Source organism: Drosophila suzukii, chromosome 3 (assembly GCF_043229965.1).
Source record: "Drosophila suzukii chromosome 3, CBGP_Dsuzu_IsoJpt1.0, whole genome shotgun sequence".
NCBI lineage: Eukaryota > Metazoa > Arthropoda > Insecta > Diptera > Drosophilidae > Drosophila > Drosophila suzukii.
The window spans coordinates 6031245-6041110 of NC_092082.1; the positions used below are offsets into that span (position 1 = coordinate 6031245).

At 43.7% G+C, this 9866-nt stretch overlaps 3 protein-coding genes across 4 annotated transcripts; 1 reads left to right on the forward strand and 2 right to left on the reverse strand.

Annotated features, from left to right (window-relative positions):
* Positions 1–876: 876 nt before the first annotated feature.
* On the reverse strand, positions 877–6455 carry LOC108013510 (RNA polymerase II-associated protein 1). Its single transcript, XM_017079397.4, has 13 exons — positions 6275–6455; positions 5901–6208; positions 5612–5840; positions 5104–5551; positions 4560–5045; positions 4194–4503; positions 4049–4134; positions 2975–3212; positions 2759–2916; positions 2164–2701; positions 1919–2057; positions 1439–1851; positions 877–1373 (listed from the first exon to the last, which is right to left on the reverse strand). The coding sequence occupies exons 1-13, from the start codon at positions 6399–6401 to the stop codon at positions 1200–1202; spliced, it is 3654 nt and encodes a 1217-aa protein (XP_016934886.3). The 5' UTR covers positions 6402–6455; the 3' UTR covers positions 877–1199.
* Positions 3265–4197, forward strand: Obp69a (Odorant-binding protein 69a). 2 transcript variants are annotated; one of them, XM_017079398.4, is made up of 5 exons: positions 3265–3417; positions 3476–3554; positions 3615–3706; positions 3772–3874; positions 3937–4197. In XM_017079398.4, exons 1-5 carry the CDS (start codon positions 3346–3348, stop codon positions 4035–4037), a joined length of 447 nt encoding a protein of 148 aa, XP_016934887.3. In that variant the 5' UTR covers positions 3265–3345; the 3' UTR covers positions 4038–4197. The 2 variants fall into 2 exon arrangements, with proteins under 2 accessions (XP_016934887.3, XP_036672380.2); XM_036816485.3 differs by having other exon boundaries at positions 3476–3550.
* A 178-nt stretch (positions 6456–6633) lies between the features above and the next one.
* On the reverse strand, positions 6634–9466 carry Smyd4-2 (SET and MYND domain containing, class 4, member 2). Its single transcript, XM_017077980.4, has 5 exons — positions 8762–9466; positions 8045–8387; positions 7451–7987; positions 7110–7331; positions 6634–7045 (listed from the first exon to the last, which is right to left on the reverse strand). Exons 1-5 carry the CDS (start codon positions 9330–9332, stop codon positions 6727–6729), a joined length of 1992 nt encoding a protein of 663 aa, XP_016933469.3. The 5' UTR covers positions 9333–9466; the 3' UTR covers positions 6634–6726.
* Between the last annotated feature and the right edge of the window lie 400 nt (positions 9467–9866).

The following is a 9866-nucleotide window of genomic DNA, read 5'->3' on the forward strand; positions in this document are numbered from 1 at the left end:
AATGTTGTAAATAACTTTAAAGAGATCTCAAAGAACTCAAAAACAAAGAAACAATCCCTTTTAACCGTCAAGGATTCAATGATAACAATGCTATTAGCTTTGAAATTATAAACTTATGCACCAGTTTCTATATCAATTTCAAATTCTCAAGTGGCAATCAAGTTGGGACTGGCTATTAATAGGCCATTCGATCGAAATATAATTTCAGTTGACTTAACAGATTAGCACTGGTTAAGTTTATGGGGCCTTCGCAAATATTTACCGCCGGCGCTAACACCCCGTAGTTATCAAATAATTAGCGTCCATTTAAAAGCAATTATCACCTACACATTCATAGGCTCACGCCTCGCGGTGTTATGAAGAACATCGATGGGCATAAATCATGCGAAAGTTAAATTATGTGGCCCAATGTTGCGCATACGCCATGTGTCAAGCGAAAGCCCCGTGACAAGTCATTTGCCAAGTGAGGGTGAAACGCTGCCCAAGGCATATAAGAAAGTAACAAAAAACCAACATGCACGAGTACTTAGATCAAATGATTTAATTAGCACTGGCCCCTCAATTGTGTTCATTTTAATTACATATATTTTATCAGCCGTCAAAGCTTACGATTGCGATAGTCGCAAGGAGGAGGCAAGTTGTCGTGGCCCATGTGTCAATAAGTCAAATGATGTTAATTAATTGAGGTCGATAGCGAAATGCTCTGCAGCCGACAGCCTGCCACAGGCAGTTTACGCTTTCCCAACGTAATTAGCCCAAACGCACTGTTACACAATCAGGGAATCATATAACCAAGATACACCGCAGAACTAATTATTCGCCCTACCTAACCAGGGCCAAACTTGTCAAAGTGCAACACAGTAATGACAAACGCTCTGCCTATCAGATCTGAGGGAATTCCCAGTATTTATCTCACACATGAGCTGAAACTATTTCGGAATTTAACATATGAAAGGGTTGTACTATTACTAAGCTTTAAAATATAGTTTACTTAACTGTTGGGATACATTTCTTTCTAACTACTCAAAAGAAATCAATTCCTACATTATCTTTTTTCCAAGGTAGCACTTTAGAAGTCATCTTAAAAATAGAACATTGTCAGATGGAAAAGACTTTGGATTTCAAAATTAAATAGCTTTATCGCAATTTCACCACCACAACCCCTGAAGAGCTACTATCGACCATTAACATTCAGATAATCAAAACAATTTGGCTTTTTGCAGCGATGTCGAGTGATTAAAGTGGTGCTGAGCAATGCAATAGACAATACTCCCAGGACGCACCATCTTTTGCTCCAGTGCATCGCCGTAAAGTTTCACCAGCGAAGGCTCCTCTTCCACGGGTTCCAAGTATGCAGACAAGCCACCCATCAACTGCAGATAGAAATTTAAACCCTAACTTCTTTGTTTTGACTTTAAGTTACAGCTTTTGTACTTACCAACTTTTCATCACAGTTTATGAAACGCACAGCCTGCACGTGCTCGGACCAAAGACGCCTTCGCCACTTGTTATCATACTTTTGGGCCAGTGGCAACAGCACCAGTGAACTGAACAGCTCATCGCCATAGCTGGCCGCCTCGAAGTGTTCGACAAAGAGATAGTAAAGCGGCTCGAATCTGCCCTTATCGGCCAACTCCACATCAAAGTCAAAGTCATGGCTGGCATTCTGCCTGTAGAAATCCATCAGACAGTCGCGCAGCAGCTCATGCAAATCCGGTACCAGGAACTGTGAGTCGGGGCCCATAAAAGCAATCATCAGATACATGAGCTTCTCCAGCGGGCTAACAATCTGCAGGCCCTCTCGTTCCAGTTGCCGCACGAAAGTCAATGTCATGCGGACCACTTGGTTTTCTGTTCACATAAAGTACACATACGGTTTATCCCCAAGAAAAACAAAGTCTAAAGTGTGAGATCGCACCTGAGTATATCGCCGCCGGGCGCTGCTGCACATTTTGCAAGTAATTGTTGAGGATAAGACGCAACTGGAAAAAGGGCCAGTCGGCGGGCAGGATGGGCGCTTGGGTGTAGCTCAAGGATAGCGACGGCTCGGAATTGTCCTGGAGGAAAAGTACAAAAATCAATATGTATAAGTGAAAAAATATGGGATTGTAAGATCTTGATAAATTGGCTGTGCAAGCTTTAAATGAACATAGCAATACATACAGCTATTATGTGTGGATAGACCATTTCCAGGCAGGATTGTTGCAGCAGCTTCAGACTCGCTTCGTCCAACTTGACGAACTCTGCATTGAAGATGAACCGCTCGAAGGTGCTCTTGATCTGGGTGGTATGAGCGGTGGACAGGCAGCAGAGATAGTTGTAGACCAACTGCAGCAGCAGCTGGCGCTCCAAGTACGTCTCCATGCCGTCCGTGGTGAGCAGCTGGTGGATGAACCTCAGCTCGCTGCGGGCAAAGAAGTTGGTGGCCAGGACGCGATTCAGCTGGGAGCTCAGCTGGCGCAGATACTCGGCCAGAGGTTCAAGCACCGGCGGTTGCATAAGCGCCGCAAACAATGGCTTCTCGCCGCTCTCCAGCGGAACAGAGAGCAGGGCCCAAAGGTTACTCAACAGATGCACCGGATACGTCTCACTGACAATCAGCTGCGGCCCATAGTCGTGCATCAGCACTGCGCCCACATTAGGCAACGCCGCGTGCACATGGCGTCGATCAAGAGGGTGTTTCAGCACGACCGAGCCCTTTCTGGAAGACAGCAATTAGGTGTGATTGAATAGGTATATACTTTCAAGCTCAACTTACGCTAGGTCATGTACAATTGCTATGAACCCCTTGGACTGCACGAATTTGGGGAGGATGCTGCGCAGGAAGGTCTGGAAACTGATGGTCCCCAAGTAGCTATTTTGGGAAAACCAGCATACGGCATATAGGGCAGCACTCAGCAGTGTCATTTGACTAAACTGAAAATACAGGATTGAGCATTAACTTAATTAAATTTAAGCAACTTAGCCAACTTACATCTTTGATTTTTTCAACACGGGTTGCAGAATGTAGCCAGGCGCAGCAGCAATTGTTGAGCGGCTCCAAGAGCAGCTTTTGCCCCTCGGCTTCGCATGCTCCGCTCTCGCCACTGGCCACCAGTGCGACCAACAGGGCGGCTGCGTGTTGACGAACCAGCCCCGATCCGCCCACACCATCAAAAACACAGTGATTGCTATGCCAGTCCAGTAGCTGACGAAGCGCGGGCAGGAACTGCCTGCAAATGACACAAAACTATAGTTATTATCCGCAGTCAGTACTAGATTTGCTATAAAAGTGAGCTGCGGCCCAAACCAAACTCAGTTCGATTTAAGCAATTTTGAAGGCGGTTTACCAATTTTTTTTTTATAATGGGACCCTGGCATTTAGGCATTCTACTGGCAGCCCTTATAATATATGATTTGGTTCCTGCAAATCAAGGAGTAAGTACTTCCTACTCATTACACTACTTGGAAACTCATGAAGTGTTCTTCCGAGTAGCAGGACATTAACCCCATGATTATAAGACAAGTTAAGAAACTACGAACGCGATGCTTAAATCAGACAGGAGCCTCCGTAGGTACATATATGATATTCTCTAAAAACTCATTTAAAAAAGTACATTTCGCCTAAACAAAAGAAATTATGGACCATTCCGTAAAAAATAGAATGTTACCCAACGATCCACTCGTTAAATGTTTTCTACACTGCATGTTTGATATGTTCGGATTGGTATGTATCGTCTTCTTAAAAACTTGTAAGGAAGGTATTATATTTTGAAATGTCTCACCCTATAGATTGACTCACAGAACATTATGCACTTGGAGGCACTTGTGGAAGTTTTACCGGAGGAATTACACAACACAATTATTGAATTAGTCGGCGCATGTGGTACTAAGAGTACGTAAACCTTTTAACATATCTTAAATAATTTGTAGTTATGTGTATAAAACTCTTGCCAGAGGGAAAAGATGGCTGTGAAACCGCTTATGAGACCGTCAAGTGCTACATCGATGTAAATGGCAAATTTATATGGAAGCAGATGGTATCGCTACTTGGGTAGCGGTCACCCACCTGAAAAGATCCCGATCCACGATTCCCAGGAGCAGTAGACAGCGCAGGATGCGCAGTGACTCGATCTGAACGCGAACCATCTGGACCTGTACAAGAAAATTCTATGCTTAAAATGACCCACACAAATAAATGCGTATACACAAACCTTATTATCCTGAAGAAACAGGTATTGCTGGAGCCGCACAATAAGAACTCCTTTAGATAGACTCTTGGCTATATCCAGATGTTGGCAAACCAGCACTCGAATCAGTTTTAGGAAGAGAATTTGCGGCTGTCCATAAAACTGATTGCTTCCATTCGAAGAGGGTAAGAAATTAACGAAGAGGACTTCTATTGAGTAGCTGTCATTCGCCAACTGTCTAGCCACTTTGGTACTTGTGCGAGCGATCCTTATAAGTAATTTTAGGCAAGACTCCACTGTGCTATTATCTGGCTTTACAGAGTCCAAGATAAATCTAAAAAAAAAACATTATTTTTAGAGCAAGTTATAGTTCTAACCATCATTGCTTACCGAATTCTTTGCAATATATTTGTTCTAAGCAAACAGTCAATAAGATCTGTTTCAGCTAGTTGAAAGTCGTCCATGGACATTCGACTCTGCGATTCGTCTTCATCCACTTCCGCGCGAACAGATTGACTGGTGGTCAGAAGCTTCATGTAGCGTTGTAGGAAGGCTATGGAATTGGTATCTGTACCTCCTTCTTTGTCATCACTGCCATTCCCCAAAACCTGCAGCGTTGGCTGCCAATGACAGTAGGCATTATCCTGAATATGATCAAGGAGAACTTCATCCGTTTCATTATAGAATAGGTTTGCCAGAGCTCGGCTCACTACTTCCAGCTGAGCGGGGGCATTGTCATCGAGCCCGTAGCGCAAAAGAAAGAATATTTTCGATATTGGTAGAGACAGCACTTGATCATAGAATCCCTGGTTGTAGATGCTAAAGATTCCCGCAATGGCCCCGAAAGCGGAGAGTCTTTGCTGTAAGACAGTGGATCTGGAGGAGTTCAGATGAAAATTGGTAACCAATTTTATCTAGAAAGTCCTAGACGTACCTTGCTAGTCGAAACAGCTCTTGGAGTGCATAGCCGGGACGATCTGCCTCCTCGCCATGCAAATAAAGTTCTCGCTCGTCCAGTTGCGTTAAAGAATCCTGGTCCTTAAGCGTGTGGGGCAGAAGCACACCTTTCCAATCGAAGCGTGCATTGAACTGCTCTCCTGGCTTCAATTCACTTAGCTTAGCGGGAATATCCCGCATCCAGGCTAATTTGTGATCCTCCACAAGATTAAAATTTACCCAATTTTCTTTATCGCTCTGCTGCAAAAGCTCCAGAGCTGGATTTGAATCGGGTAGGGAGTAAATTGGTGGGTTTTTGGATTTTGAGGACTGTGAGGACATTGGTGACTGTACTGGCGCCTCAATTATCTTAGGAGATGTCTGCTTTTCAGAAGAATTCTTACTGGTTTGCCGTTTCTTTGACAACAAAGCAATCAGCGAGGGATCTGTAAAGCAATATCTGTGTTATTGGAGAAATTAAACTTTATGAATAGGCTATTACTTACCCAAAGAAGACAGCAACCTTTCTTTCTCTGCCAAAATGTCCTGTTCGCTCATTTGTTTGAGCACATTAAGGTTTTCTTGGTGTAGTTCCTTGCCCAGCTTGGCATCCTTTATTATGGAACTTCCTTCATTTGTTGGTAAATCAGAATGGCTCTTAAAAATTTCAGGGTTTGGTGAACTACTATTCAATAGCTGTCTGGCAAAAATGCTAAGGGGCTTGCTGGTGTTGACCTAGAACAAGGATTATCAATAAAAACATATAACAAAGTGTTTAGAACCCAATCAACTAACCTGTTTGGTATTTTGGTGGGCAGGTCTTGTGGTTCCTCCAGTTCTTTCAACCAGTTCACCCAGTACATTGCCCAGGGAACTGGGATTCATTCTACTGCCCTTCACATCGCCCAGAATGTTTTCCTGGATTTCATCGAGCAGAACTTGGTTGACATGAGTTCGTTCACTTTCCTTGGAGGCACTTGTTGCAATCGCTGGGATTTCCTTAGCAGCCGGTAAAATATCTTCCTGCTTTTTTTGTGCAACCGATGTAACACGCCCTAACTTGGCCTGCTCGCGTTTCTGGGCAAACATGGACTTCTTTGGAGCTACAAAAAGTAATAAACAAGCAATTGCTTATAAACATTTGGTACCAAAATGCAATTATAACCTACCTTTATCCATCCGCACAAACGCCGCTGCCGGCTGGAAATTGGGATCCTTGGCTCTCTCCGCATTAAACTCAGCTGCCATTCGCAGGACATCTTCCTCGGTTTCACCTGGCTTCAGTTTCTTAAACATTTTGACCGGAAAAAACAAACTCAAAATGTTTCAAAACAATGCGGCAGTGTGACCGTTTCTGAATAGCTTAAAAATACCACGGATCTAAATCAATCTGCGTTAACAGACATCTTAACAGCGCCGCCATTACAGTTTGTTTTTAGTACATTTAGAACGGTTTGAATTTGAAATTGAAACGGATAAGTTCCCAATTTTGTTAAAATTTCTTTCCAAATTATATCATCGTCACCCATTTCTTTACTTCAGTTAATTACATTTTATTTTGTATTCAAGTAGAAAAAACGATTTAATAATACATGCATAAGCCAGTGACTAGTTTTCGTATTTATTTTCCCTCCTTTTTGAAAGTGGTGCCAGTGTCGGACAAACATCTGGTGAGCGATTGCTGGGCCACTAAAGTATCCTTGTGGGGCAGAGCAGCAACATGGAAGAACATCTCGAGTCCCTCCTTAAAAAGTTCAATAGCCTCTCCGGTCTTCTGGGCCTCCATGGCGCGTGCAGCCTCTCGATAAAGTTCCTCGATCTTGATCAGTTTGGATACGCTCTCTTTAAGCGATATGTTCTTGCGACAGCGAGGACAACGCACATCCTTCGCCAAGTCCTTGGGGAACTTGAGCAGATTAACGCAGTTGACTGAAGTGCACCTTTAATAAACAATTAAAATATTTAAATTATGATATATATATATGATATATACTTAGTACCCACCAAAAACGCACTTGCTTGTCCAGCTTCTGGAGCAATGGCCAGTTCTCCTGGCAGGCCATACAAGTGCAGTTGAAGGAGTAGCGTCCTCGCAGAGATCTCTGTCTCTCCTTCAAGTTGTTCTTAATAAAAATGGGTCCGTAATTAACGGATACAACTTCGTTGGGACGATGAGGCTTGGTAGCCGTTAGAACCAATTTCTTGCCAACGAAATGACAAGCCGTGCTAGAATTATAATAAGAAATGTTTTAACGGATTAGTACTACTAATTGTCGCGGGGATAGCTAGTATACTATAAAAAGAACCCTATATGTAACTTTAAGGATTGTATAAAATTAACCCACCTGGGCCAGCACTCGTGATTAAAATAGGAACCAGTGCCATAAAGACCAGTGGCAACATAAACCGTCTTGCTACCGTCAAATCGATGCTCGTTGGTCACTTGGGTTTGGTAGATCTGGTGGGCATTGTACTGTAGCACTTGCAGCAGACCCAGCAAGGCGGTGGCCACCTGAAGTTCCACGGCCGTGGGATTCACGCCCTCCGTCTTGCGACGACCAAAGTACAGGGACTTCTGGAGGATGCGCATCAGGAAACCAGCCATCAGGGAGCGGTGCAAGTAATCCTCCGGCTGGCGCTCGTCCTCGTGGGAGCACATGTGCTCGAAGAGCAGGTTGGCTGTGGCCAGGCCCTGCTCCAAGCTGGCCGCCTGCGTGAAGACTCGCAGTGCGATGAAGCACAAGATGGACATTCCAGAACCGATTAGAAGATCCATGTACTCGCACTCAAATCGATGGTAACTGGAACAAGCCTCACCCATGCACTGGGCAGAGCAGAAGGCGATTCCCGAGCAGTGCAGACAGGAAACAGGGGTGTGCAGCCTATAAGTAACTCGATTTTTATATAGATATTCTTGTAATCAAAGGGGCTACCCCTACCTCTTGAAACAATTATGACAGTGAGTGCCGAAATAAGTGGGTTCCAGACAGGCGGCAACTGGATCTTCGCAGAGCAGGACATCGCCAGTTCTTAGACCATCGTTGGCAACAACAAAACGACCCTTTTCCTTGGTCTCCACCAGCCTCACCACCTTAGAGGCACTGCTCAGCTCGGGATTCTCGCCATGTGCTAGTTGTGGCACCTGTTCCGAGGAGGCTGCCTTGGGAATCCCTTTCACTGCAGCTATTTCCTTGCGACACAAGGCGATGTGAGTGGGATCGGAGCCAGTCATCTTCTCGGCAATCTTCAGTGATATCTCGGCGCGGGCAGGTTCTCCCATTACTGCAATATAAAAAGTTACCATTAGAATAAATAAATATGAATAAAAAACTTTGCCAAGATTTGTAAACACTATCTATACATCTATCTATATATAAATCAAGTCATCATTATAAAAAGTGATTTGAAAATCTATCATTCTCTCATTCCTAATATAAATTTCATTAATCATTTGGATGAAAATTATTGAATGATTCATCAACAAAAACGGTGACTTATTGATGAACTTCTGATGAATTTCTGATTACTGGTACCGCAGAATCAACGCACAGTGTAATCGACTTAAAAGATACTACTATTTTAAAAATCTTCCTGCTAATAATAACATATACACTTTTTAGTAGGGTTTATCCTGATGATATATTACGTTGACCCACCTGCATAAGCCTTGGCCATCTTGCAGTAGTAATCCACGCTGGTCTTCAGCTCCAGGCCAAAATTGATGGCCAACTTGAGGTCATTCAGGGCAGCCTCGCCTTCGCCCAAGCGGATCAGGATGGAGGCCCTCGACCTGTAAGCCAAAGCCAGAGTGAGGCCATCATCGATGGAAGGATCTGCATTCCGGTCGGGAGCCCGCATCACGGCCAGATTGGCGGCCATCAGAGCCTGCTGCAGGATCTCCCTGCTCTCCTCGTCCTCCCCGTTGCCACTCATCAGATAGAATTTATCCGCCTGAGCTCTCCTTTGGGCGGAGAAGAGGGCATCCTTCTGCTTGAAGACCGGCTGCACATGCTCCAGGACACCCAGCACGGGATCGCACACTTCGCGATCGCTGAAAATCGACAGAACCCGGGCCGCATTGGACTTCAGCTTGCCAAAGTAGTTCCGCAGCCACTTGTCGCCACATGCATCCCGCACATCCAAGCAAAATTCGTTGAAGAATCCCCGCCTCTCCGACTGAACGGTCTGCGTGGAGCAGATCTGGTGATATGTGGCATCGAACTCCATTCTGGCTCCAAATTATGTAAAATCTGATACAGATTTTCGGTGCAACGGATGGAAAAAAAGTATCTTATCGTCCGCGTTTTCCGATCACCACACTGCCGTTGAGTATTGAAAACAGCTGGCGGACGTTCGGCCTCCAAAAATAGCACCGATCGTTCAGTTCGCCGCATTATAAATACTCGGGAATGAGTTTTGAACTAGTACCAGCCGTAATCGGTGTTCACTTTCGATATGTTTTAAGGTTTTCATTTATTTTTGAAATAAATAGAAATATTTACATTTTTTCTTTGACTCAATATAGTTATTTATTTTCAATTAACTTTATTCCACTTAAAATGCAAGCGATCAGTTATAATATTCATTTTATTTGTAACTGGAATCGGGCTTATAATCACATTAAATAATTTATTTAAAAATTAGCTAAACGTACAAAAATATAACAATATGTATATCAGAGTATTTGTAGTTATATATTCGTAGTTTAAGATGTTAAGTATATTTTCTTTCGCCTGGAAATATTCAAGTTGAGTTTAAATA

Excerpts from the sequence above, each read along its gene's own strand:
- Obp69a (XM_017079398.4), top strand. The coding sequence starts at position 3,346 with ATGGGACCCTGGCATTTAGGCATTCTACTGGCAGCCCTTATAATATAT. Across the intron at positions 3,707-3,771 it reads TGTTTGATATGTTCGGATTG|ATTGACTCACAGAACATTAT; the intron begins GTATGTATCGTC and ends CTCACCCTATAG. Across the intron at positions 3,875-3,936 it reads CGGCGCATGTGGTACTAAGA|AGGGAAAAGATGGCTGTGAA; the intron begins GTACGTAAACCT and ends AACTCTTGCCAG.
- LOC108013510 (XM_017079397.4), bottom strand. The coding sequence starts at position 6,401 with ATGTTTAAGAAACTGAAGCCAGGTGAAACCGAGGAAGATGTCCTGCGA. Across the intron at positions 3,213-4,048 it reads GTGGATCGGGATCTTTTCAG|GCAGTTCCTGCCCGCGCTTC; the intron begins GTGGGTGACCGC and ends TGTCATTTGCAG. Across the intron at positions 1,374-1,438 it reads TAAACTGTGATGAAAAGTTG|TTGATGGGTGGCTTGTCTGC; the intron begins GTAAGTACAAAA and ends TTCTATCTGCAG.
- Smyd4-2 (XM_017077980.4), bottom strand. The coding sequence starts at position 9,332 with ATGGAGTTCGATGCCACATATCACCAGATCTGCTCCACGCAGACCGTT. Across the intron at positions 8,388-8,761 it reads GATGGCCAAGGCTTATGCAG|TAATGGGAGAACCTGCCCGC; the intron begins GTGGGTCAACGT and ends TTTATATTGCAG. Across the intron at positions 7,046-7,109 it reads GACAAGCAAGTGCGTTTTTG|GTGCACTTCAGTCAACTGCG; the intron begins GTGGGTACTAAG and ends TGTTTATTAAAG.